Source organism: Hippoglossus hippoglossus, chromosome 6 (assembly GCF_009819705.1).
Source record: "Hippoglossus hippoglossus isolate fHipHip1 chromosome 6, fHipHip1.pri, whole genome shotgun sequence".
Classification (NCBI taxonomy): Eukaryota; Metazoa; Chordata; class Actinopteri; order Pleuronectiformes; family Pleuronectidae; genus Hippoglossus; species Hippoglossus hippoglossus.
Window position 1 is genome coordinate 3,726,877 of NC_047156.1, and position 27,714 is coordinate 3,754,590.

At 40.0% G+C, this 27,714-nt stretch overlaps 2 protein-coding genes across 4 annotated transcripts in view; one reads left to right on the plus strand and one right to left on the minus strand.

The window, feature by feature from the left end:
• LOC117763397 (myosin heavy chain, fast skeletal muscle-like) overlaps positions 1-20,912 on the minus strand; it is a 34,184-nt gene extending 13,272 nt beyond the window's left edge. Inside the window, exons 1-3 of the mRNA XM_034588483.1 lie at positions 20,900-20,912; positions 13,540-13,544; positions 2,567-2,576 (exon numbers count right to left, since the gene is read on the minus strand). The gene's annotated coding sequence lies outside the window, so the exon portion shown is untranslated. The remainder of the gene's footprint in view (positions 1-2,566; positions 2,577-13,539; positions 13,545-20,899) is intronic.
• nlrc5 (NLR family, CARD domain containing 5) lies at positions 351-27,714 on the plus strand. 3 transcript variants are annotated; one of them, XM_034588477.1, is made up of 54 exons: positions 351-434; positions 1,673-2,019; positions 2,669-2,752; positions 3,391-3,576; positions 4,614-4,768; positions 5,097-5,228; positions 5,664-5,979; positions 6,854-7,274; positions 7,541-7,703; positions 8,180-8,304; positions 10,382-10,613; positions 10,709-10,950; positions 11,961-12,044; positions 12,606-12,689; positions 12,796-12,879; positions 13,000-13,089; positions 13,284-13,334; positions 13,431-13,457; positions 13,719-13,802; positions 14,029-14,112; positions 14,319-14,408; positions 14,608-14,691; positions 14,776-14,859; positions 15,470-15,553; positions 15,793-15,882; positions 16,067-16,114; positions 16,209-16,238; positions 16,694-16,777; positions 16,862-16,945; positions 17,148-17,237; positions 17,357-17,416; positions 17,788-17,871; positions 17,962-18,045; positions 18,488-18,577; positions 18,714-18,779; positions 18,864-18,947; positions 19,442-19,525; positions 19,852-19,938; positions 20,059-20,118; positions 20,599-20,682; positions 20,789-20,872; positions 20,965-21,048; positions 21,712-21,786; positions 21,949-22,032; positions 22,116-22,199; positions 23,905-24,003; positions 24,084-24,164; positions 25,271-25,354; positions 25,526-25,609; positions 25,708-25,791; positions 25,864-25,941; positions 26,616-26,699; positions 26,960-27,043; positions 27,175-27,714. In XM_034588477.1, the coding sequence occupies exons 2-54, from the start codon at positions 1,689-1,691 to the stop codon at positions 27,254-27,256; spliced, it is 5,697 nt and encodes a 1,898-aa protein (XP_034444368.1). In that variant the 5' UTR covers positions 351-434; positions 1,673-1,688; the 3' UTR covers positions 27,257-27,714. The 3 variants fall into 3 exon arrangements, with proteins under 3 accessions (XP_034444368.1, XP_034444371.1, XP_034444370.1); XM_034588480.1 differs by having other exon boundaries at positions 20,599-20,658; XM_034588479.1 differs by having other exon boundaries at positions 6,854-7,273; positions 7,552-7,703.

A 27,714-nucleotide genomic window follows, 5' to 3' on the forward strand; every position in this document is an offset into this window, starting at 1 on the left:
TTGTACAATAGTTGGAGAAAATTCAGCTAATCTAAAAGCTAAAAATTTTATTGCACCTGCATGTCACACAATGAAATCGTTGTTGCTCAGCTGGAAGGACTGTTTCAATCATAAAACTTGAGAAATTTCCTCTTAAGAGCTAAAAACGTCTTTATTAACTCACAATTAGTGCACAATGTATTTATCTTGTGCACACAAGACAATGAAGTTGTGCACACGAGTAAAATATCTTGTTTTTACTAGATCGTTGTCTTTTGCGCACAAGATAAATAAATTGTGCACTAATTGTGAGTTATTAAAGACATTACGGCTCCGGCAGAACTAATGGCAGTTTTGTTTACGCAAAAGCGAAACCAAAAGTCCTCTGACTTGGTTTCGTTTCACAATAATAGACTGTGGCTGCAGAGAGATGCGGTGAACGACACCAGCTGTCGGTAAGTGTCGATTTTACGATAACTTAACTACTGTGAATTTAACCCAATAAACACAAATGCGTCGTTGTGTTCACCATGAAATGTGTTTGTGCGGATTTACGGTGTGAAGACTCCGCAGACTCCGTGTCCTTAAATGACCTCGGTTCGCTGAGGCTTTGGGGACACGATGGAGGAAATGCACAGGAAACATACACGCCCTCTCTCTTTGAGTTTTAACATAAAAAACATTTATACCGAAGAAACGAGAAGTTTAATGATGATTACAGCGGTGAAATACAACATGTGCGCAACATATAATAAAAACTCAGGAAACATGCGTTCAAAACAAATGCACATGCACCTTATTCTATGTCAAAAATAAACTCTTTAAACACTGAGAATACACACACACATAATATGATTAAGTACACGATGATAAATATATACTGTGTGATAATATATTGTCATTTAGGCAGATTTAACGTATTATTATCTCCTATTTATATGTATGGATAATATAATGCGTAAAACTATCATTAGTGTAATATGAGTCTATTTCTTTATAATTACTCTTTCACTTTCACATTTTAATTCAATATTGTGGCTGAAAAAACACAACGTGATATCTAAGCCAATGGAAACATTTGGCAATTTGATGTCAATGAAAAAGGAGAAACGTTTTAACTGTTATTAATGAAAGCAAATATGTGCTGCAAGTCATTGAAGGAGGCAAATTATATGCGACTGAACATGAGGGTCTTCAAGAAGTAAATAACTCAGATTTAATAATTGTCGACGTCTACAGATGAATGATTCATACCCATGAATCCATTGTGCAAACTGTGAAGTGTGTGTGTGTTTTATTGACTTATAGGGACTATATGAAGTCCAGGTAGATCTCCGGTCAGTTTAGACAGGTGTTTATTCTTCCACCCACTCAAGAAGATGTTGACTTTATATATTTGAATTAGATGTTAAAGTTCAATGTAATGGGTCCCTTTTAAGGAAGTGTTTTCTATCATGTTGAGTTCGTGTGAATGAATCAAGAAACGTCACAGTGATTTGATTAAATATTTTGTGTGTTTAATGCATGAGTTTAACTTTATTTGAACATTAAACTTATGCAATAAAGTTACGTGGAACTTAAATATGTAATTGAAATACATAAAGTCAGTATTTTAGGCAGAAAAACGTTTGAGGCGAATTGTGTGTCAATTTGTTTTGTGCTTGTGTCCATGTGTCCTTGTTTTGTGCCTCAGCTGATGGAGTCTGACCATGGATGAGGACCTTGACCCTGGCGATGAAAATGTAAACGTTGTCTTGGCTCAGGAATCCTCCGAACTGTTCCACATCCTCAGCAGTCAGTCGCCCGACGTCATAAAGAAGTTGTGCCAAATGATGCCCGGTGGTGCGACGTGGAGCGTTGGTGCTCAGCTCGAAGCCCCCACTCGCTCCTCTGCAGCAGGTATCAAAGATGCGTTGGACTATTTCAGCACGGCCAAGGCCGCGGATTGCCGCAACTTCCTCCAAATCATGTGCATCCTGTGTGAGAATATCCCCATGCGCCTGGAATCTAGGCTAATGTCAGCGGCTGGATATGCAAATAGTGAGTATGAAATGAAGATTCAAATGTTGAAAGGTTAGACTGTTGTGAGAGCATCAGTCTGTGTTAAGGTGGCCTTTACATGCAGGACTGTATCACACAGCAACCAATTCAGCTTTCAAAATAAAATGTAGTTTACCTAGTAGATGACACAAATTTAATACACTGTAATTAGATATAAGAAATTCCTGATAAGCATTCACCCATTAATTTTCCTTGTATGTTTGAAAAACAACAAATAATCTCGGAATGCTAATTGCAAAATATTTGTCTCTACTGTAACTGAGCCCCAGTACAATGAAGACAGTTTCTATTTAATTATTGTTTTAATATTTAAAATTCTTCTATGCTCTTTATTCGATGGCCAGTAAATGCTCAACAGCAGATGTAGTCAGACAGAAATGCTAAAGTGGAAAAGTGAAAGTGAAAAGGTAGCTGTCTTATAACTTTTTTTGTTCTTTCACTTTGGGAATCCCCAATATTTCCATTTTTTTATTTTTTATTTATAGACAATTTAGAATCTGAAATTGAGAGTGTAAGAGTACAAAACATGTCAAACTCTTGCAGTGCAGTAGTCTTTTTGTATTTATTTTCTAGTATTGCTCTGTATTTTATGTACTGTGTGTCTTCTATGTGTTTTTTTGCACTGTAGACGTTTGTGAAAATTCCAGCCCCAGTGTAACGAATGAGGAGTCGTCCTCGTCGCATTCAGAGCTTATCAAACGCCCACGGATCGGTAGAACATTCACACCGCACCTCAACCTTGTTTCATTACAGCCACATTCACAAGCTAACCTGGCAAAATGTCACTGACTGATTTAAATCCATGGAATTTTAAAGAGGATTGAATATGGTGTAGAGGAACCAGCTGTGTTATCACTTTGTCAGAGTGGAAATTATAGTAATGTAATTAAAAATGTCAGCAGAGCACAATGAACACAACACTTACTAACGTTTGTTTGTGAATTGTCAAACTTGTGAAAAGATGTTTTCTTAAAATAAAGTCTGAGTGATGAGTTAGCAGAGTGAGAGACGGAGACACAGAATTGTGTCCTGAGCTGCCACCAACATCGGGACATAACCGTAAAACTGCAACCTGAGTTTGTTCAAATAGTAAAAACCACAAGAGAAAGTTGCCTGTAAAAAAAGGCGTGTTAACTATGTTTCTTTTACTGGGTATTAAATTACTAGGGTTAACCAGATCTCTTGTTAAAATGCGTAACCAGCTCCTGATGAAGTGTTTTGTTGGTGTTTAGAAGTTACTTCATTCCTCAAGCACACACGCCGACATTTCCAAATTAAACAATAACAATGAAGAATTCTTCTCAAAGAAATTGCCCTCTGCGAATAATGTGTATTTTTAATGTACTACAGACTACTGGGAGCAGTACATTGCTGCAGTGATGATTTTACTGCTGAGGAGGTGGGAGCGACTGAGTGAGGCCCTTGTGAAGGAGGTCCAGCTGGAAAACGTGTGGGTCAACCTCAGGACGGCAACCAGAGGCAGGGACAGACCTGATCAAACCCCGGGACCGACAGACAGAGGGAGCAGAACACCAGGTCCGCACGACTTCCTCTCAAGTGTCTGATTCATTTATTTGATTATTATCTAGTTTGAATTAAATTTTCATTTAAAAATATAGCTACATGTATCTCATTGAACTGAATACAAAAATTAAGAGAGTGAATGAGAAAAAAGTAGTGGTGCACCGATGTATCGGCCGTATATCGGTAGCGGCCGATATTCGCCTCGTTTACTGCCATCGGCAGCGCGGCGCCAAGGAAAGCCAGGCGCCTCCCATCCACCCCCCTGTTAAACCTTTGTGCGGTTCACATGGGCTGCGATGCGCCTTCACCGATGGTTTCGGCGTGCGAGCGAGCGTATCGCGCCAGGAAACAGACTGAAAAATGATTTTAAACGATATAAATGACATATTTTATATGATATAAATGATCAAATATGCATCCCATACTTTGTATTCCCCTTCTGTTGTCCTGGAGTTTTAATTTTCCCAATTTTCCCAATCACATAATTAAATGTCCCCCTCTGCCCATCCACTACAGCCACACAAGCAGTCATATAGATAAAAAGAGAGAGGGGGGGGGGGGGCTAAAGGCTTGCTTGGAGAATACGTCATTTACCCCCGACACCCGACATTGAACGGGTTACATACAACAACAAGCGGAGAATCACGGGCTGACCGACGCGGAGAAATGCGGGTCCGGTGTGCACATGCGCAACAGGTACTACATACAAACAGCAGAGACAATGTTGGCAGCATCGGCTGTGTGGGATTTCTTCACTGTCTCAGAGATTTGCAAGACATGTTCAGCCGACATTTCAAGAGGGGGTAATACCACCAAGGATTTCAACACCACAAATCTGAAGGCTCATTTGAAAAGCAGACACATTCAAGTAATAAACAAATATCGGTATCGGCTATCGGCTAGATTGTTGTTTTAAATATCGGTATCGGCCAAGAATTTCCATATCGGTGCATCCCTAGAAAAAAGCATTTTCTATGTTAACTTTCCTAATCATTTATAATAAAATGTTGTTGTCCACTAACTAAACACATTTCCTTCACTGAACTCAGAGCCTGATGGAGATTTTGGGTCTTTGGAGTCCAGAGTGACACTGGAGACCTTCCTCCAGGGATGTGCAGGAAAAGTGACGGTCCTCGTTGGCCCGGCTGGATCAGGAAAGACTCTGCTGACATCTTGTTTAGGTCGGCAGTGGGCACTCGGTCTTGTAAGTTAAAATACTTCCCCACTATTTAATAGAGTTATTTTTTGTAGATATTTGCATTATGACGGATAATCTGTGGTTTGGGGCTGGGGCAGATTAAATTATTATTGTTAAGAGGGAGAACAATTGATCGATCGATACTTGATTGTCAGATACGTGTGAAACATGTCATCAGCAGCAGCTCCATTCCCCAGAGGAGAGCATAGAGGCGAGAGCTTGTGCTGGGTGAAGAGTGGTGGGGTGTATTGACCAGCCGCCCCTTTGACAGTATTCTATTCTCTCGCTGACCTCCTGCCTTACCTGTGTTTCTGTCCTCTCTTTCATCATCCAGGGCCCAATCCCTTCATCCCGCCTGTTTGTCCTGTTAGAGTTTCGTCTGCTCAACCTCTTGTCCAGCCCTCTCTCCCTGTCTGAGCTGCTGTTCCAACACTACCTCCCTCCAAAAGGGGGCGACGAGGAAAAGGTATGGGTTCAGCCATACCAGAACAATACCTTCATAAATCAGGACTTTTCTGGCGTTAAATGCTAAATTTATTTTCATTTGGTAATTTTCCTTTATTTGACAGTTAGTGTAGAGAGACCGGAATATGGGGAGATAAGGGAGTATGACATTGGACTAAGCACCTCCGGCTGAGAGCAAATAATATATGCTGATGAAACTGTTGTCATGAGAATCCATCACTTGTTAGAACAATGTCTTCTCTCTGGAGGACGTCTGTGAAGAGCTGCATCAGCAGATATCACTCAAGCTTTGCTTTGTGAGGCATTTTTCTGCTTTACTAGTAAACCACACTGATTTAAACAACTGTTACTAATGAATAACAGACACTAACACTTGTCATTGAGGTGAGCTAATGCTTTTTTTCTAACCGTCTGCATATATTCTCTGTTTGGGCAGAGAGCCGTTGTGGATTACCTCCTTTCCAATCCAGAGCAAAGCTGTTGGGTGCTCGATGGCTACGATGAGTTTTACAGCAAACTCACCAGACACGAGGTGCCGGGAGAATGGTTGGACCCAGAAAGCCCTTTGCCTGTCGCCAACCTCATCTCAGCATTATTATATCGTCAGCTTCTCCCAGGATGCACTGTGCTGGTCACCTGTCGCGTACGTGATGTCATGGATTTGAACGACGTATCGGATAAATTGGGGCAGCTGATGGGATGGGACTGCCATCAGATCAAGGAGTATGTGGACAACTTCTTTGGAGTGAAAGGTAAAGAATGTTCATGCTTTTACATTGATGAAGTTATATTTGTTATTCTGTATAATTCATACAGAGACAGATTCATGTAGGTTAATTATACCTATTATTATAATATATAATGTCCTGTCCTGTAGAGATGTGTTCTTGCAATCTCACATACACAGGCTTCCTCTTTATCACACACACACACTCACAGCTCTATTACTGGTTTTATTTCCGTCTCTCTCAACTGTGACTGCTCCACATCTCTTTATAATGAGAGTCTGTTGCAGCCGCTGTAAGTGGCATAATGTTTTCAGTTTGTCCGTCCGTCCCTTTCTTGTAAACACAATATCTCAGAAGCAAGTTGTTCCCTCGGACTCGAGGATGAACTGATTAGAATTTGATGGTTAAAAGTAAATTTACCTGGAACCTAATAAAACACATTATTCAACAAAATTTCACACAAATGTCTAATAAGATAAAATTATGAAGTGATGACATTTAATGCAGTTTATTCAATACCTTCAAAATCTTAATTATGTTAATAGACTATTATTTTAAACTGCAAACAAACACTTTATAAATGGTGTCCGGTTACATAAGGTTTTTAAAAGTTAACCTCACACCTTGCAAACAATCAGAGAACAGATATTTCTGTGACCTCAGTATAATACAGTATATTCATGCATAATGACTAACAATTGTGTAAATAGTAGGCATCAACATTTTTAGGGGGGATGGCAAAACAGACAGTTTAAATTTAGTGTGGCTGACCTCAGCTTAAAATCAGACGGGACATGAGATACCCGAACAAAAAGAAGAGGAGGCTCAGGCAGATCTCTGTTTAAAATCTATCTTGAGTTTCTCTGAGTTGAAACTAATTTCTCGCTCATCTCCAAAGGTGACTCCACAGACAGAGTCCTTGGATTGCAGGCTGCAGACCTCCTCCTTTCCAGCCAACACCTCCTGTCCCTGTCATACCTCCCAGCCCTCTGCAACATCTGCTGCATCTGTCTGAAGCATCTGCTGCTGGAAGGTAAAGAGTCAGGAACAACAACAATACATTCCAGAGAAGAAGAGGGAGGAAACGAGACAAGAAGAAAAGGTACAGGACTGGAACCAAGAGGAAGAGGAGGAAGAGAAGACTTCGCCACCGATGGGACAGATGACAGAGACCAGCCACCCCCCACACAAGTCCTGATACCCGCCACTCTCACCCAGGTCTACCTCAATGTTCTGTGTGCATTTCTGAGCCGTGACCCTGATGAAAGAGGAAAAACTGTCAAAGCAAAGACCACGAAATCCTCAAAATCTCCACAGAGGTGCAGACCGAGTATTTATACTGTTTCACACCAACAACATGTAACACATAATATTAATTTTCCCTTAGTCTTAAAACAAAAAGGGAAAGAGGTGCATCTTACTTAAGTGCAAACACTGAGTAAAGAAAAAAGTTGTAAAGAAGTATAACATGTTATTTTTACATTATCTTTGAGTTTAAATCCAGTTCTCACTTCCATATAATTACATGATTTATTAAAGTGCTGTAATAGGTTAAGTTGAATTTGTTTGCTGTGTCTTTGTGCAGAACTGTCCGTCGGCTATCCGCTCTGGGTCAGTATCGATCGGAGTTATGTGAGCTAAGTCGATTGGCCTGGAGAGGTTTAGAGGAGAGCAAGATCCTCTTCTTGAAAGAAGATGTTCCTCACAATGTTTTGGATTTTGCAATCAGGACCGGGCTCCTCTCACAGGTCAGACTCATAATCTTCATTCATTCTGTGCTTGTGCTGCAGAGTTTCCTGCGAAATGAGAGGCTGATCGTTCTTGTTGAAGGACGAACTGAAGTGTGTTTGGCTTATAGTGTACCGTGTTTGTTTTATGACTTGGTTTGTGTCAAAACAAGGAATTTCGAACACTTTGTTTTGTTTAACATTCAAAGAGTTTAATTACTCTACCATGGCCAAATAGTTTAGTAGCAATGTGGAATATCTGCATGAGGCTGTAGCATTAATATCGAAGCCTGTGGACACATCTTATAACACTTAAATACGCAAAAGATCTGTATTAACCCAAAGAACTTTACTTTCAGCCTGTGGCCAGTTCTACATTTACTTTAACGTGACTGATGAACAATAAAGACAAAGATTAGATCGTAACTTTCTTCAAGTCGATCTTCACAGAGCACACATCACAATAAATAACTGGGTGGTCCCTGTCTTCCTGGAAGGTGGAGCTCAGACTTGACAACGGGACGCCTGCCTACTGTTTCATTCATCTGACAATACAGGAATTTTTGGCTGCACTCAGGATCATGACCAGTAACGATGTCAGTGACAAGCAGCTCATGAAAAGGTGAGGAAATGAATTCAAGGAAGACAAATGGAGAAAGACCCTGTGAGTCTTCCTCCAAGGAGCTTTCAATCCGTCCCTCTTGTAGTGAAGGTCTGGGCTCTATTTTAGTGACCAATGACCTGCACTGTGCCTGATGTGTATTCAGTCAGTTACAACTCCGCCTCCCTCCATGTGAACGAAAGGGGAAAAAGATTCCCGGATCCACGCGTTTATTCAGATCCCATATTCCTCCAAAAACCTAATAAACAAACAAACAAACCACAATAAAAAGTCCTTTGGGAATTATTGGGAATACATGTAAATTTACACAATCAGTAAAACATTATTATATAATTTATGTCCATTTCCGTTCAAACAGACCTGGTTCAAACTGATTTTGAATTACATGTATGACTCATTTTTCCTTTCCCTCCCCTGAATGAGGTCTGTTTGCACTTGTGTTACATCTTTGTGCTGTTCGATCTTTGCTGGTCACAAAGCCTCAAATGGACAAGGAATTCAAATCAGGTCAGGTAATTAACACCGTGTCGCTGCGCTGCTTACATGAGCCTTTTCTCCGATAATAAAAATAGACCCTCGTAGCTTAAACTTGAAATATGACCCTATCAATAACAAGTGAATAGTAAAAAAAAACACAAAACCATTTCAAGAGTGTCTTAACCAAATTTCAAAATGGCAACTCAATCTGCGTGTGTGCTGTGACATTTTTGGACGATCAGGGCATTAACACCAGCAGAGGGGGTGTAATAGATTTTGACCATATAAAGTCATGCTGTATTCCAGGAATACATTTCACATGGAAGCAATGTAAGATGTGTAAGTTGAGTACACTGAGACGTGAATTACCCTTCTCCCTTAAAGGAGATCAGCAGGGGATTTCCTGTAGGGGAGGGGGGGCTTTGGAAGTATGGGAGGTTGTAGTGAAATTGAGATGTGAGTGTGATGCAGCACGAGGTATCCAGTGTCAACCAGTAAAAGCCGTCCTGTCGGCCTCCAGTATAAATACCAGTCTCCCTTCTTCTCTCTGTCTAATATTGCTTAGAATACTGTGGGGCTCCCTAGAAAGACTTTAACGTGTGTTGTGTTCCAGAGACTGTTAGAACTAGGGATGCACCGATATGGAAATTCTTGGCCGATACCGATATTTAAAACAACAATCTAGCCGATAGCCGATGCCGATACCGATATTTGTTTATTACTTGAATAATATGAAAAACAGAAAAAGTGACAAGTGTAACTTTAGATGCCATGTTGAAATCCTTGGTGGTATTACTCCCTCTTGAAATGTCTGCTGAACATGTCTTGCAAATTGCTAAACGGCGATCTTTCTCTGAGACAGTGAAGAAATCCCACACAGCCGGCGCTGCCGACATTGTCTCTGCTGTTTGTATGTAGTACCTGTTGCGCATGTGCACACCGGACCCGCATTTCTCCGCGCCGGTCAGCCCGCGATTCTCCGCTTGTTGTTGTATGTAACCCGTTCAATGTCGGGTGTCGGGGGTAAATGACACATTCTCCAAGCAAGCCTTTAGCCCCCCCCTCTCTCTTTTTATCTATATGTCTGCTTGTGTGCTTGTAGTGGATGGGCAGAGGGGGACATTTAATTATGTGATTGGGAAAATTAAAACTCCAGGACAACAGAAGGGGAATACAAAGTATGGGATGCATATTTGATCATTTATATCGTTTAAAATCATTTTTCAGTCTGTTTCCTGGCGCGATACGCTCGCTCGCACTTCGAAACCATCGGTGAAGGGCACCACTAGTTAGAACCCTTCCCAAGTCACATGTTGAATTAAATGAATTAAAAATCTTAACGCTAAACACAAAATTCCCTCAGTCTAAACCACCAACTTTGACTCATTCACAATATCCAACAAAGCCCAAAACCCCTTATAATGTGTAAAAAGTGTCACTGGTTTGATTCTTTAGGCCAAACTCATCAACGCATCATGTGGATTACTTTCATATGGCTGGAGAAGCTAGAAACTGTCTTTTCCACAGTAATATCATGTAGGTGTAAACCTTAATCTTAAACTGATGAAAACATTGACTTTATGCCTCATTGCTCTCTCAGATTCAGTCTGAAAACTCGTTGGACGACCCGGTCAGAGCAGAGGACAGTCTTCACTGACTCTCTGCACCTATACGTGTGTGGCCTGGCTTCCCGACACTGCACTCAGGCCTTAGTTCAGTTAGCCAGGGCTTCTGATCCAGCAGGAGCACAAAGTTGGGTCCAAACACGACAAGCCCTTGTTCTGAAACTCCTGAAGAACCTATGCCTCAGCAACACCCTGACTGGACCCAAGGTAGCATCATCATATTAGTGTTCTGGCAATTTCAGGCTACCCTTTCCTCTTTCTGCCCATTTTGACAGCGATCATTTCATTTGACATATTCCCAGATACTGGAGCTATGCCAGTGCGTCCAGGAGAGCCAGGAACACAAACTGGCCAAAGAGGTTGTGGGTACAAGATTCACTCTGGAGCTGCGCAACATCCAGCTGTTACCGAAGGATATTGATGCTCTGGCATTTGTAGTTAACTCAGTAGGTGATAGAGGTATTGGTCTGGACTTTGGATCGTGCTCAATGGAGCCGGAGTGTTTAGATGTCCTGCCAAGGTGTCAGTTCATTCACCACCTCAGGTAGGTGGGCCCTAACGACTGACTTTCAGAATCAAAATCAAATAGAATTTCTTTATGACTGTGTCTGTTATTTGAAATGAACTCAGGATCCCTTTCTATGATATTCATCATTGGTGCAGATGTACGTGCGTCAGTCAGTCAGTCCTTTAAAGTGCAAGGGCAAAATACCAAGATGAGTGTACAGCTAAAATACTCAGTGGATGTGAGGGAGGGGAACTATTCTATTTTTATGTTCAAAGGTTTAGTGCAATTAAAGAAGCATTTGAAGTGGATGGTGTTAGGCTGTCAAGAATCTGAAAACCTGCGTTTAGACTTTGCTGAGGGAACACTTGCACAGAGGCTCGGGAAAGATCTGCTTCTTTGCCCCCGACATTCCACAGCTGATTTGCCACCTGTCCTGCAAACTGTCAAACTATCCGGTGCTGCTGTGACACTGAGGTCGGCCGAGCCTCCACACGACAAATAGGCCGACAGCGAGACCAGAAAGACAGCAGCTGGGTCCTTTAAGTTATGTTTTATCAGACCAACTCCAAAGAGAATCAACACATAAAGCAATAAATGCAGGAGGCAGCTGAAGTGAAACTGGCCAGAGCACACACTACGCTGCCAAAATACATAAACAGATTCTAAGTGTAAAATACACAAGACGGTGGTCACATTAAACAGCAACATGCAAAGCTATGTGCTGGACGTGGGAATCTGTCCACAGGAAGGCGATCGGTGAATAGGACACTATTAGCTCAGCAGCTGCCAGCTCTCAGGGTCTTTGTGCAAGTGGTCTCAGTGTCGGTGTCACGTGGGTCAGGGGCGAGACGTTACTGTCCTACTGAGTCCTGTGCAGGGCCCTGTCTTAACCAACAAGCACACAACACATGTATCTGGTGATATATCAGGTGATCTTCAACAGACAGTGTTGCTTACAAATCAACATATCATGCTTCCAGTCCCATGTGAAGACCTGTGTCATTCTGTGTCATGCGTGCTATTTTTAACTTCTTGTGCAACTTCAGTTTTCGCAGGCGCAAATATGGCGACAGGTTTGCAGAGAAGTTGTCGTCCATTCTGCCTGAATTCACAACCCTGAGGAAACTAGAGTAAGATCTGTTCCTGTTTTGTCGCAACCTTAGCTCAACTGTAAGGATTATTTACACACACACTAATATTTAGCTTTTCAATATCGTAATAGTATTCCATGATATAGGATATTTCTTTAAATTAATTCATTTTAACATTTACAGTCTGTCGTTTAAGTAGTTTAAATTCAGGGTAAATTGTGGTGTTTTAGAAGAACAAGTTACAGTGGAAGCAGACAATTTGCAGAGTATTCATTATTATTAATTGCTCATTTCCCATATATGATAAATATTTAGGGGGATTACAACCAAGTAGATGAATAAAGTAAAGGCAGCCCCCGAACTCCTCCCACTTACCACACTGTTTTATTCCCAGCATGTCGTATTACTATTAATTGCTTCTTATGTTATTATTGGGTGTCTTTTAACATGTTACCTTTGTAATTAATTATAGTCCTGAAATATTTTTAAATCTTGTTCAACCATGTGAAGTAGTTTAGTTAAAAGTTCTGTATGAATAAAACATTTTTCATCAGTTTATTAGTTTTATTATGAGTAGTAATTGACCGATATCTCGTCAAGGTTTTGTGGTTCCAGTCTGACTTCCACAGGAGCAGCTCGTTTGGCTTCTGCTCTGCAGAAGTGTCCAGACATCTCTGAAATCAAGTATATTTTCTATCTTTCATGTAAAACATTAATTTCACCACTAAAGTAAATAACAGATTTAAACACAGACCATTGGTACAAAGCTTTTGTTGTTTTTTGGTAAAAGTTTCAGTGACAACAACCTGAAAGACGAAGGGATCAAACACGTGGCTGACATCTTTACCAAACTACCAAAACTGGTGTCTGTCACGTAAGTCCCTACTTCTGATGACCTACTTTTAACCACTATAATGCAGTATCTCAAAGATCGTTGTCTTTCAGGGCAGCTGTATTGTGTTGAGGTTAACGTGTGGATTTGTGCAACTTACAGGCTGAGTCGTAACAAAAGCTCCCTGAAAACTGTGGACTATCTCGTTGGGAAAATGTCTTCGTGTTTGAACATCCAGCAGGTTCACGCAGAGTATGACACACACACACACACACACACACACACACACACACACACACACACACACACACACACACACACACACACACACACACACACACACACACACACAGCTACAGGTATCTTTATAAGTTTGCATGATGTATCACTGAGGCTGTAACTTACATCCTTTACCTATACAACGTTTTTTTTTTGCCCTTTTGCAGTGCGAAGAAAGAAGTGAAAGTAACTTTCTCACAAACCTCAGATATGGAGGGGTGAGTTTTTATGGTCTGATAAAACTAATAAATCTATAAAACAAATGCTGACCTCACTGAAATTCAGTCTTATGCATTTCCTTCATTCACTTACAGCCATAAAAAGACTGAAGCAACAGTCCGGTAAGATACAATAACACTCGTATCACATTTTGACTACTTTCCAAAACTTTGGTGTGGATCCAGTTTCCTTGGAGAACTTTACTCCCTCTTTGAACTTTGATTATGTTTGTTGGCAAAGTGCATGTACCCTTGACACCTCAGTACTACTGCTGTATTACTACTATTTTATTTGATCAAATTAAATGGTTTAGTTTCTGTGCAGATAGTTGATGACATTATTATTATTATCATTATTATTATTTATTTTTTTGTTTTTTCCAGCTTGTTGAACCAGAAATGGAACAAGCCTGAGATGCAGAAAGTTGCCAATTCATTGGCTTGTTGTCCTGCTCTGTCTGTCCTGGAGTAAGTAACTGTAAATACATCTTTCCAGATTTATGAAACCCTCGCTATCAATGATCCAACAGAATGAGACAAAGTAATGCATAAATAAATACAATAAAAGTAGACAGTTAGCAATTTACAGTTTTATTTTTGATCTTCACAAATTAGTACAACACAGTTTCTTATCATATGTATTTTGAATTTTACGAAAATCAAATGCCATTTAAATTCTGTGTTTGTGTCCTAGTTTGTCTGGAGGCCAGTGGAATGTGGAAATTCTAAAGATACTGGCTAAGTGTTTGCCAAAGTTTAATGTCGCCAACGAGATCATGTAAGATATGATATGATACTGACATAAAGCTGCATATAGCGTTTGTTATGGTGTTTCTTATGCAATATAACACTTTGCTAAATTTGATTATACATCCAAAATGATCCCAAATGCTTTCAATACACTTACGTTCTTTGTGGTTGAGGAAAGGCAAATACACAAAACAGTGCTCAGCAGTTTGTTGATGATGGTTTGTTGTTTCTCAGTCTCAACGGCAGCTGCTCTTCGGTGGTGGACTTGGTGGTTCTGACTGCTCTGCTGTCTCACTGGCCTGCTGTGGTCGAGCTTCACATCAGGTACAAACACTCACCTCAAAGCATGAAGGTTGTGGTTTCTAAAGTACACAGAGTTCCCACAAGAGAACAACTTCACGATGTCATTCTGTTGCAACACTCGTGACTTCTGTGCAGAAACAACCAGCACATTGTCTGTTTAAATTGCTGAAGGTGGAAACACAGAAACACAAATTAACCCTGATGTTTCTTCATTTTTAAGACTTCAGTCTGATCCAGATCCTGTTCCGGTGTCTATAGTTTTCTCTGGAGGGAGCAAAAAGCCTGCAAACACTAAAACACTCTGGTATGTATGAAGTTATTTTCATTTATTCTTTGAAATGCTAGAACATTATTACAGTATTTCCTGTCTTTTTGTTGCCTCTGTCAGCCTCAGCTGCTGTGGTCTGCTTCCCACGGATCTGACCAGAGTGTGGAGGAGTTTGGGGAAGTCCTGTGATCTCACTGAGCTGGAGTAAGACACATAAAAAAAGACATAGAAGTTCTCACACGGACACATGTGTGTGCAAATCTTAGACCTCAGATAGTCGATACCTCTCATGTTCTGTGGCAACATTAAACATTCCTCCATCAACACAGAAGGAGCAGAACCACTAGAATTTACGTGGTAGACTTGTTGAAAACTGAAGACGTTGTGTACACATCTGTATTTGCTTTATTCTGCCTTGACGTTTATTTAGGGCTTGTATGAATTTAAATATATATCATGATGTGTATATCAGATTGTTCTTGACAAACCTGCATTCACACACACTTCACACTTCAAAACTCCACAACACAGGAAGCTCATCATTTCCCCATTGATTTTAAACCAGCATCACTGTTGTCATTCAGTTTACACTTCACTCAACTACCTCTTTTTCTTTATCTGTAAATTAGCTGTAATCAATGTGTCTCTACGGCCAATTTTATACATGTCTGTAAATTATAATGACAGAGTGTCTTTATATATTGAGTTTATACTTTCTGCATCACCAGGTTATTTTCGTGTTTCTCTTGTTTTGTTGTGTATTTCGTTCTTATCTCTCTCTTCTGACATTAACTCCCCATTTTGCATTTTTCAGTTTGTCCAGTAACTGTTTGGGAAACACAGGTCTGAGGAAGCTGCTGGATGTCCTGCCTCGTCTTAGCAACATCCAGGAAATCAAGTAAGGCTTGCGCACAAATATATAACAAGATTTCCAAACCAAAATGCTACAAACAATTATTGAAGATGAGTTGATCTAGTCTTCGTATGCTGGAGGAGGCTGGACTCTTATTTTCTCATCAAATAGATTCCAAGAAAATGTGCTATATTTAACCCGGGGGCATTATTCAGTATAAATCTCTCATGTTGACATAAAACTGTCCTTTCACCTGGCTCATCGTGTTCGTGTGTGTTTTTCAGTGCCAGTAACAACAGCGTCAGCATGGAGGGTGTGGTGATGTTGGCTGATGCTTTGTGCTCCAGGAACAACTTAACAGAAATCCACATCAGGTACTTATTGTTTTACACTTTAGGTATTTAAAGTTTCTATTAGAGCAGCAGCAGAGTGAGCACCTGTCAACACCATTTAAACATATATGTCTGTTTATGAATAATAATAAATACAGATGTGCATATATTTGTACAGAGGTCAATGGTGTTATGGTGCAGTGATGTTGTCCTGTTGGTTTTACAGCGATGGGGGGAGGGAGCAGTTGATCCTGAAGTTCTGCTCTGACCAAAGGTAGAAAAGCTTCATTCATGAAAACCCACACAATTCTGAATATAGTTGTATTTGTGTGTTTATAGTCGGTTTCTGTGCTTGTCTTATTTTTCAGTGATGACGAACAGCAGCTCAAGATGTTCAGGTAAAGTCAGCTGATAAAGAGTTGGTGTAAAAAACACAAATTTAGCTAAGGTCATTATTTATCTAGGTATTCGTGGATTAGTCCATCAACATTAAATTAATTGGCAATCATTTTTTAATATAGAAAACCACAAAATTTGCTGGTATAGGATCTCAGATGTAAGATTTGTTGAACTTCTTGGTCTGTGAAATTATTTTTTTATTAATAATAATGAATTATTTAATAATTTGTTTGAGCTTTTGTAAAATTAGTTGAACAAAAAGAAAACGTTTGAAGACACCTGTGGATTCCTGGATGCTGTTATGTGTGTTTCCCATTATGTCATATTTTATTGATCAATTCATTGATCATGAAAATAATCAGCAGATTAAATGATAATACAATTAATTGTTAATTGCAGCCCTATATTCTTCAGGAGTCAAAATACAGAAAAGTGATCCTCTTTTATTGTGAAGGATAAGGAACAGCAGCCTCCGGCCCTCTGATGTAACCACACTGTGCAGGAGACTGATCCAGTGTGGCTCCTCCCTCAAGTTAGAGTGAGTGTAATACTTGTTTATTCACGTGTTATTATGTCTTTGTCGTTACCTGACATGTCGACGTTAACATCTCTGTCGTGTCAGTTTGTGTCACTGTTCGCTGAACGACGGGGCGATCAAGAATCTGCTCAAGGTTCTACCAAAGATGGCGTCGCTGCAGAGACTCAAGTGAGACACACACACAAAGAAGATGCTCTAACTAGGGTGGATGGTTTTGTGTGTGAGAGTAAATATCTATTAGTTTGTCCAGTTTATTTTGTTATCAGGATAAACCTAAAATCCCCAACAGATATTGAATAAAGATATTACATCCTCTCATCAGTTACGTGATCACCTTAATTGTTATCAACCCCATCCTCTCTTCATCCAGTGTCAGCTACAGCATCACCTCAGCAGCCGGGGCGGTGATCATGGTCCGTTGTTTGATGGACATTCCGCGCGTCACAGCTTTAGAGCTCAGGTGTGACCCTAATGTGAACATAACACATTTGAAAGTCAAAGTGTCCGTTCCCTGCAGTTGTGGGTACAATCATGAGGAGGATTTATTATAATTAGGTTCCTGCTGTGACTCTTCCTCAGGCCTCAGAGTGAAAGCTTCGTCCATTTTGACAGAGTGAAGGCAGAGCAAGTCAGCTGCAGGTCTGTAAACACCAACATGTTTTTGTCTACTGATAATTTAAAAAGCTTAGTGAGTGTTTGTTTTTCAGACCTCGCAGTTATATCATATTTAGCTTCTCACATTCTCCCCCTGTGTATTTATTTAGAAAAATGTGCTGAACTGGAAGAATATACAGTGTTTAAGCGCTGTCAACCACTGAGTCATAGAAAATGATTTTATTGCACATAATTATCAGTAATTGATTATCAGGTTATGATTTGTCAATTTGAAGAACACCTGGTTCCCTAAGAGCTTTTTACTCTTCGCTGTGTGACAAAAGAAACAAGATTTCACATCTGGCTGTGACTTACTGAGACATTAATCTGTCTGTCTGATTCACTGATTTCCACAGGTTAACTAATTTTAACCTGTCCAGCGACAACGTGGAGCAGCTGTTTAAGATCCTGCAGCGGGTTCCTCAGCTGTCGGACCTGGAGTATGACCCTCACACACTCTTACATACATGAAACCAGCCTTCACTGAACTGTCGGTTTGAACGATAACAACCTTTTTCTTCTCACTGCAGTTTATCGAGCAACCAACTGAGGGATGAAGGAGTGAGGTGTTTCGTTGATTCTCTCCCGAAGCTTAAAATCAACAGCTTTGTCAAGTAAGATACAAAATATTTAAGTTTTTAACATTTCACAGTCAGAAGTACGGCATTAGTGAACGGTTTGTTTGAAGTATTGAAGTTCAAATAATCCCTGTTACCAATAATTTACTTTATTTCACACCACACGAAGGTCGGTCAAGTGGAATACTAAAAAATAATACCACATAATGGACTATTTAATGGAGCATGCATCTTTTAAACAGATGTGAGATGTCAGAAGAAAAAGTGTTTTCATTTTTAAGTATTTACATCTGTGCCTTTATACCGTGACGTGAGAAAATGTCTTCTATTTTTTCATATTAATCACTTTTTAAATATATTGTTATTCTTTATCCTTTACTCTTTAACCACAGTATTGGAATTAACAGCAAACTTCAGCTTCAGTATCTGGTTTATAGTGGAAAAGTCTTTGGCAGTAATGTAACTGGTTCATCCACAGTCTGAGCAACAACAGCCTGACCCAGCAGGGACTGCTGGATGTGGCCGGGTCACTTTGTACCTGTGGTGACGTCGCTGCTGTGGAAGTCAGGTGAGCATGTGCAGCGTAGAAATAAATGAACCAAGAAGGAAAAATCAACTGTTGCATGTGTGAAGAAAAGAGTAAAATATATGCTAATTCTCATCCCTGTGTGTGTGTGTGAAATCCCTGTGATGTCCACTGGAAGTCTGGGGGCAGAGGAGAGGTGTCTTATCTGGTTCAGGCAATACGGAGGTTGTGAAAAAACTCTGAGGTAAGACCAGAATATACAGTGAGTGAGAATTCAGTTCAGATTCAGTTCTGTTTGTTCCCTCCGTCTTCTCTGCTTCTCCACCAGTGTCAGGGACGGCGGTTTGGAACGTGAACATCTGCACAGATTAGCAGAGATTGTGTCTCAATGTCCTCGTCTGACCAAACTGGAGTACGTAACATTTCCATGTTTAGATTATTTCTGTAGCTCCCGTCGTACGAAAGATTTTATCTGTAACTAGAGCTTTTCACGAAGCTCGGAAAACAGATATAGATCATATTTTTTTATAAACATTTTAGTTTCTTTTTTTGCTTTTTACACTACAAATGGCATAATCTTCTTTTTCATTGTTCCATTTATGTTGAAGCATAACTTGATATACAGATTGTTATAAGAAAATTCAGTGAAAAGTAAAGACATCTTATGAAACTCACTCAATACCCAGTGGGTGAATAAAAAAAGGGTTAAAGTGATATTACTTCTGAGGAATTAGCATTTTAAACAAGGTTTTAATCTGAAAGTCAAGACCGTCTTTATTTTTTCTCGAAAATACAAAAAGTTTATAATTTTTATGTGAGTACTGAGCTCATAGAAGATTTATCACCAGACATGTCAGAGAAGATCCTCTAACAGTTAGTAATGATTCGTCTGTGGCTGATCTGCAGGTTCAAGAACAATTCACTGCAGCCTGAGGGGATTGAAGACTTTGTGAGAGAGTTGAACGTCGGTCAGAGAGGATGCAGCATCAGGTGAGACAGAGAACTATCACATTTAAAGTCACAACTAAGTATTATACCTTAAATATATACTGAATAAGTATAGTACACACTGACAACTAGTGTTTTTTGACACTGTAATCTCAAACATAAGTATAAATGCTCAGAGCGCTGCAGGTCTCTTGTTTCGGCTACAGCATAAACTCTGTCAAATATCACACTCAAGCACTTTGTCCTGTTTTAGAAGTTTTCAAAATTAGTCCCAAATTGTTCCTGATCAAACAGCTGAATTAATTGTTGTTCAACTGCTGAGTTATATTTATATTTATATTTGTATACATTTTCTCTTTTCTTGTCAGTTTTGACGAGTGTTGGATCAGAGCTGAAAAAGCCGTTAGTTTGGTTTGTCGCTGTCTGGAGCTCAAAAAACACATTCAGACAATCAGGTGAGAAACACACGTCCAGAGACTAAACACTCTTGACTAATATTCAAAGTCACTGTGGAATTTTCCAAATCAGTGTGTAGAATATGTGTGTTTGTAATTAATAACTAAATTTTTCTTCAGGGTGCACCAGACCACACTGCACCTGTTTCTGATGAAATCCACAGGACCGACTTCAGTCAGGTAACACGTTATAAATAACACATTATAAAGCTGTAACTGAAATACACATTAACTATAAACTTATAAATAAAGTGTGAAATATGAATCTGCTGTCACTTTGTAGTCCAGCTACTTTTTTCGCAACTTCACTGGTTTAACTCCATCAGTGGCTGAAGAGAAAATATGATCCTTTTATAAAATGTGACATTTATATCTTAAATTGATTAAAGTAATCTATAATAAAGTTAACTTGCCTCGTTGAAATAAACATTAAGTTGATGTTCTTCAGACTGTGTCCTCTTTACAACAAACATTACATGGAGGCTCATGTCTTCAATTTAAAACCCTGGAAATTACTTTCAGGAATAAAAAAAAAGAAGCCACACATTATTATTCTACACAGCAGATGACAGCAGGAAAAAGACCAACAGCTCATATGTTGTTGTCACATCAGTTGTGAGGATGTTAAGATCAGGTGTTTCTCTCTCTTCTCCCCCTCAGCCTTGCAGACTGTGCAGTTGAGGGACGTCAGCTGTCTCCTCTGAGGAGCATCATCCAGAGGTGCCCTTTACTCACAGAGCTGGAGTTAGTTCACTGTTTTGTGTGTTTGAATTATGCACATGGCCAAATGCAAAATGGAGACGTGCTCATGGAAGAAACGATTTTTTTGTTGTGTTCTTGTTATTTTCAGTTTTTCCCACAACAGCCTGGATGCAGAGGGAGTGGAGTCTCTCTGCTCTGTTCTGCCCTCGCTGCCGAAACTCACCTCCCTCAGGTTCGAAGGTTTTCTGTCGCAGTGGACTATATTTTACAAATTCCTAGTTTTAAAGTCCTGACGTTTGAAGCATCTGCTCTCGTCTTTAACAGTGTTGTTTCCAAGGAGACGTGTAAGACTGTGGTTGAGAAGCTCTCGGAGGCTTTGCTGCACGCTACAACTGTTCAGTGCCTCAAGTGAGCAACACGCACACAATCATATATTATAACGTGTCTGGTGTATTGGACAGAGTCTAATTCAGTAGCGCTGCTCTGTTCATATTACACATTATTATTATTTTCCACAGAGTGCATCATGGGTAGTATAGAGGAGCTCAGAGTATTCACTACAAGAACAGATAAAAAAAAACTCAGCTCTGTTTGAGGTAACGGAGAAAGAAATGTAATAAACGTTTTAAGACATACGTTATTTTGAAGGTAGTCAGGGAATTATTTGTTTAAAGTCATTTCTCAAACCATCTAACAGGCACAAAGACATGTATCCAAATCTATTTCTAAATGCACAGAGAAATGTGTTCCTGGGAAAGTGTTTGTAAAAACTATATTTGTCTTTACCTCTCTCTGCTTTTTACTAAATATATCAACTGAATGAATTATTAATATAAAACACTAAGTTTCTCTTCTATTTAAGTGTGAAGCCTTTGTTTTGTACTTCACTGACTTATTGTCAACTATTGTTCATATTCACATAATTGCAATATTTAATATTTATTTATATTGACACAAATTCACATTTTTATTCATTATTTATTTATTCACATTTTACTATTTACGGTTCCTTATTTTTCTGCATCACTTCCTGTGCAACATGATCATTGTCCTCCTCTGTGTTTCTCTCAGTCTGTCAGGTCATGTGATTAGTGACACAGCAGCTCAGACGATGACCAGGATACTCCCCCGTTTACGATCGCTCAAGTAAGCATTGAAATCCAGGCAGTGTTGTGAACTGTTTGTAACTTTAGTTTGTGGTCAACATGGAAAAAGATCATCTTCTGTTTACTGTATAAACTGTGTTTTAGTTATCTCACACATTGCTCGAGCACGTGATAACGTCACCGTTTGACTTGTCGTCTCTAGTTTGTCTGATTGCTCGTGGTCCGCGGCTGCGGGGCTGCAGCTCGTCAAAGCACTGGGGCAGTGTGTCAGTCTGGAAGGTCTTTGGTAAGACACTCGTACATATCAAGGATCATGTAGAAAATGTCTGAGGTTACTTTCTATAATGTTCTCTCTGTGTTTAACTGAAGTCTGGACCCGGTGCGCCTGGATGAAAACAGCAGGGCGTGTCTGGCACAAGTACTAAAGAAGATCCACTCTATACGCAGTCTCAAGTAAGAACAACTTGATATATACAAAACTTTAAACATGGACATTGACTCTGGTTCCAGAAAGTGAAGCCAATGTGGAAGTGCCTCAAACCTGTATTCTCTCGAATGACCAGCAGAGGGCGACACCACTGAACGCAAAAATAAGTCAGTTCCCTTAGAAGTCTATGAGAAAATTACTCTACTTCTCACTTGATGTATAACGTCAGTAAACATTTTCCTATGGAGTTTATGTCTCGATCACTAGTTTTAAGTCTCCTTCTTATACATTAAAGTCCCATTTAGTGTCAAATAGACCATAAAACAGTGTATGTATTGGGGCGTGGATACCATGTGATTGACAGCTAGTACCAACCAATGGGTGCAGGTCGCAGGTGTAGGTGGGTGTACAGTGTCCTTGAGCTCTCAGTTAGGCTCCACCCCCTTCTCCTCCAAATATATGGTTACTTGGTATAGTTTCAAAAAATCAAGATGGCGCTGGACAAACCTCCGAAAAGCTGTCAGCATTACTACAGTAGTATATAAAGATTTAACTGTGGACAATTCATTTTTATAAAAATAGATTCATAATCCCAAAGTCATTTTGAAGACCCAGTAAGATGTTGCCACTTACTTACTTAGTTGTTGGTATTTATTTAATCCAGTGATGTGAGCCTGTTATCTCAGGCCTTTCATTTTCAGCCATCACTTAACTGCTGACACATCATATTCAAACTACTTGGATAATCTGGTCTATTTATGAAATGAGTTTCCTCACAGGGTCCCTGCCAAAGCTGTGGCTTCATCGTCCACATTGTCATACCAGCGTGTCGTGAGCGCCGCCTGCTCCTCTTAGTAAATTTATAGGATCTGACATTGTGATTCACTCCCCCCCACGAAATCTAACATCCCCTGGGTGCTCGTAGTGTTTGGCTGCAAAGTCACGTTGGCTGATGACCTGTAAGATCACAGGACAAAATGCCCGGGTGGTTTGGACGGGGCTTTATTAGAGATCATGTTTGCATGGATGTAAGTTTAAATCCTCCTCACATGTTGGCTATGCAGAAACAAACAGTTTGACTGAGCCCCTGACTGCTTGTCCCCCCCCCCCATCTCTCCTCTCTCCCCCGTTAATCACCAGCCGGTCGAGACAGATGTCTCCCACTGGAGGTTTCTTCCAGTAGATGAGGACGTTTTTTCTCAACCACAGTCGCTCATAGGGGGAACTGTTGTTTCTCTATAATTTTAAAGTCTTGACCTTCTATGTTAAGATCCTTGAGATAATGTCTATATGGATTTTGCTCTATACAAATAGAATTAAATAGAATTGTTTGCAGAATCAAACAATCGTAGTTTTGAAATTTTCTTTAGTTCTTGATTTTCGTTTAGTTTTAGTAAGTTTTGCAAGTAGATAAGTTGTATTTTTATATTTGAGGAATTGATTAGATTTTGTTTAGTTTTAAATTTTCAATCGTTCATTATGGATTTTATTTAATTTTGTTTTTATTTGTTTCTATTTTTTTGTCTGTGTACGTGTGTGTGTGTGTGTGTGTGAGTGTGTGTGTGTGTGTGTGTGTGTGTGTGAGTGTGTTTGTGTGTGTGTGTGTGTGTGTGTGTGTGTGTGTGTGTGTGTGTGTGTGTGTGTGTGTGTGTGGGTGTGTGTGTGTGTGTGTGTGTGTGTGTGTGTGTGTGTGTGTGTGTGTGTGTGTGTGTGTGTGTGTGTGTGTGACAGGCTCAATAAGGTTGCTGCAGTGGGGGAACCATCAGAACAGAACAGTGTGTTTGATCTTCTAGCTGCTCTGGAAGAACTGACACTAATGGAGGAGATAGAGTGAGATTTTCAATGTGATGAACCAGTTTGAAGTTTGTCAGAAAACTGTTCCTCAGTGATGTGTGATCTGATGGTTTCAGGTTGGACGGCTGGAGGATGTCTGATAGAGTCGAACAGCTGATCAGACTCCTTCCTCTCTGGACGCAGCTCAGGAAGATCAGGTGGGAAATAAAGTCACATGTATTTATTTCCTCCCAAGACCCAGCTCTTCATTTAGTCATATACAATTCATACATATTTAAGCCTTCCTGTTCTGTTTAGACGACATCCTGGGCTCTAGTGATGCCTCGAGAGGGTGTGGCTAACAGAGCACAAATACTGTATTTTCAAACTACTGGGCAATCACAGCTGCCACATGTTCATGAACTATAAAGACATGAATACAAATACAAGGAGGTGAATGACCTGCTCCTGTGTGCACATATACACGTCACTATTATAAATCTGCAGATCGTTATTTTAATTTCCTCAACGACCAACAGAGCCTTGGTCCAGTTGTAGTTTCTTAGATCTTTAACAAACTGTCTTGTGTCTGATGTGAACTCTTCATGAAGTGGAGACAAAACCTGATATTATATCCCCCCCCCCTATGAAACCAATCAATCACCATATCCTTCAGTGTGTAAAGCATTAGAGAAGAGTTTTGCTGCACCTATAAATCATAGCTCGGGGACCAGCTGTTCCCCTTCGTCAGCAGGTTCTTCCTGTTAGACTGGAGCATTCCAGAAGGTCTCGTGGCTCAGTCAGTGTATTCAAAACAATGATTTACTTCACGTGTTATCTGCAGACATTTTACATAGTGAGGTCAGGACCTTACAACAGTTCCCCCACTGGGCAACAGTGCAGAGGAGAAACTCCCCTTTAACAGTTAGAAACCACCAGCAGAGCCAGACTGTGGGTGGGGGAGGGGCCTCGACCGGCCGGGGCGATGGGAGACAAATGTGGGGGCGAGGTGGAAGGAAATCATAGACTGTATTTAAAAATATACTCTGGGTGCAGAAAGTGAAGCCAATGCAGAAGTGCCTGACACCTGTATTCTCTCGTATGAGCAGCAGAGGGAGATTCGGCTGTGAATTGATCCATGGCTTAAAGTTATTGGGCGAACATTTTTGACTTTGGCACCACCCAGTGGTGTCAAAGAATACAGCAGCATGCCCAAATGTCCCATCAAATTCCCTCTTAGTGGGAACTACCAAGACTTTCAGAGAAAAACCTCAAACTACATGTTTCATTTTTAATTAATTTTAATTGTGTGTCCATCCTTCAGTCTGTCAAAGAACCTCATCAGCGACCAATCAGGAGACAAGCTGCTGGAGGCTCTGAGCAGCTGTTGTCATCTGGAGGAGCTCTAGTAAGAACATGAAGTGACACGTCTCACATATCAAACCACTTTTATTCTAATATTTTATTTTATTATACTTTTATCAATTTTCTCAGATGTGTTTTGGTTGAAGAGAAGAAAACCCATGAAAAATCTTTCAAGCGTTAAAGAATTAAAACGTGTCTCTGTGCTGTCGTCCAGTCTGAGTAGCAACCACCTTGGTGACCTCACTGCTGCCAGAATGGCTCTTGTTCTACCATCGCTGACGCACATCACAGTGCTGGAGTAAGTCACACACATTTAAATTCTTTCTAATTGATATTTATCATAGTCATAGTTGTCCTGACGTTCCTCTTCTCTCTGCCCGTACGTGTCTTTTCTAGTATTTCAGAAAACTGTATTGGAAATGAAGGGTCGGTGAATCTGTCTGAAGCGATGAAGAGCATGAAGAACCTCACCAGGATTCAGTAAGACTCATCAGCTCCTCACAACATTAATGATGGAATAGATTCGCTGATTGTTTCTCTCTTGTTTCTCAGTTTGACTTCTGTTGGGACGTCTGAGCTTTGTGCTGTAGCTGCAGGTCTGGCTCACTGTCCACTCATACAGGACGTTGGGTAAGATTAAAGTTATACTATAAATTAAATCTTCAAAACTCACAGATAGCTCATGTTCTAAAACGTGTGGGAGCAGAAGTACACATTTTCAAATCCATAATCTCTTGCTAATTCAAAACTTTAAGTGTCATGTTAAAGCAGAATTTGTTGATGTGAATACAATTTTCTCTCGTCTGTGGCTTCACACATGACAGAAAAGTGCTTATGGAAGTGTTTATGCTCCTCGGCGCGGCTGAGCCTGAAAACATTTCACCTACATGTCAGCAGATTGAGTTATTCAACATGTTAAACATTACATTTGTCAGACCTGATCCAAAGGTAAACAGGAAGTCTTTTTACTTTTTGTGACTCTTTTATTGGGTTTTTTTAAGTATTGAGCTGATTATTCAAAATGAGAAAAGGACAATTAAGAGAAGGTTTTATCCAAGATGCAAAGAGGAATATGAGTAAATTGAGGAAAGTATTCAAACAAGATCAAATTTTAAAAGGGGGGGTAGATGAATATGAACGTTTTTTTTAAAGTATGAAAAAATAGATGGATGTTAGATGAGTCCCATGTATGTCCATGATTCACCTTCATGGTTATTCTGTGTGAACAGTGAGTCTCGTGTTATTAAAGTCGTCTACAAAGGGCCGATTAAAAAATTCTACTAACTTTCTCCCTCTCTGTTTAGTCTGGGATGGAATAAATGTGGTGATGACGTGGTGCTGGAGCTCGCCAGAGTTTTACCCTCCTGTCAGAATCTGACCAGAATAGAGTGAGTTTACAAAGACACACCAACAATGCTGGTTTTTGCAAAAATATCTAGTTTCAAGTCTTTCATTTTTCACTATTTCTCTATTTCTCTCACTGTGAGGAAGATTTCATGTGGGTGTATTCAGCCTGTTTACAACATGTTTAGGTTTCTGTTGCAATTAATGAAATGTGTTAGAGCTAGTTCAGATATAGTTGAGGTCCTTGGCCCTCACACTAATACATGGAAGTAACAAAATATGCATGTTCATGTTTGTGTCTCAGTCTGGAGTCCAACCGTGTGAGTGTTGTTGGAGTGGAGTCTTTGGTTAAAGCCTTGCAGTCGTGTCCAGCTCTGCAGCTCATCAGGTAAATGTCCTCTCATGAGATGTGTTAGACATGAACTCTGGAAAATGTGAATCTGGTCCCTGTTATTTACTTCCAATCAGTTATATAGAGAATTTAGAAATAAATATCAAATGTTCTGTTGTCTCGTTCAGGCTGTGGAAGAACGACGTGTCCTCCGGAGAAGCTCAGAGGCTGATTGTGAAGGACAAGAGGCTGAATTTCTCTTCCACCTAACTTGAAGGAAGTGGTTCTCAGGAGGAGCTTTAAAAAGTAGTGTTACTGCAACAAATGTAGTTAAAATGTGTTTTCCCTGCAGAGTATTCCTAAGAAAACACAAACTATGCTCATACAGAAAATCGTTCAGGTCTCCATGTCCAATTTCAAAGCGTACTGAGCCCGGGTCAGTTCTGTATCCAATGACGGCAGCTACTGGTGTTGTACCAGCGTGAATGTTTAAAACACCACTATGTGGTTTATGCACTAGAGTACATGAAATGATTCCCTTTTAGTTTTTCTCTGAGCTGTCCATTTTTTCTTGAGAGTTGATCTGGGGAATATTCCACTGAATGTCTTTGAGAAAGAGTTGAAATTTAAAATGTTTGCCGATGCACTAACCAGCCTCTAGTTCCACAGCAGTGAATTCACATCGTCAGTTATAGGGCACTTTTAAACAAGACAACAACTTCTTAAGG

What these genes read in the sequence shown, in the direction of transcription:
- nlrc5 (XM_034588477.1), top strand. Translation starts at nt 1,689, where the DNA reads ATGGATGAGGACCTTGACCCTGGCGATGAAAATGTAAACGTTGTCTTG. An exon ending in GCAAACACTAAAACACTCTG is followed by an intron (nt 14,692 to 14,775) that starts GTATGTATGAAG and finishes TGCCTCTGTCAG; the next exon opens with CCTCAGCTGCTGTGGTCTGC. An exon ending in ACACTAATGGAGGAGATAGA is followed by an intron (nt 24,004 to 24,083) that starts GTGAGATTTTCA and finishes TGATGGTTTCAG; the next exon opens with GTTGGACGGCTGGAGGATGT.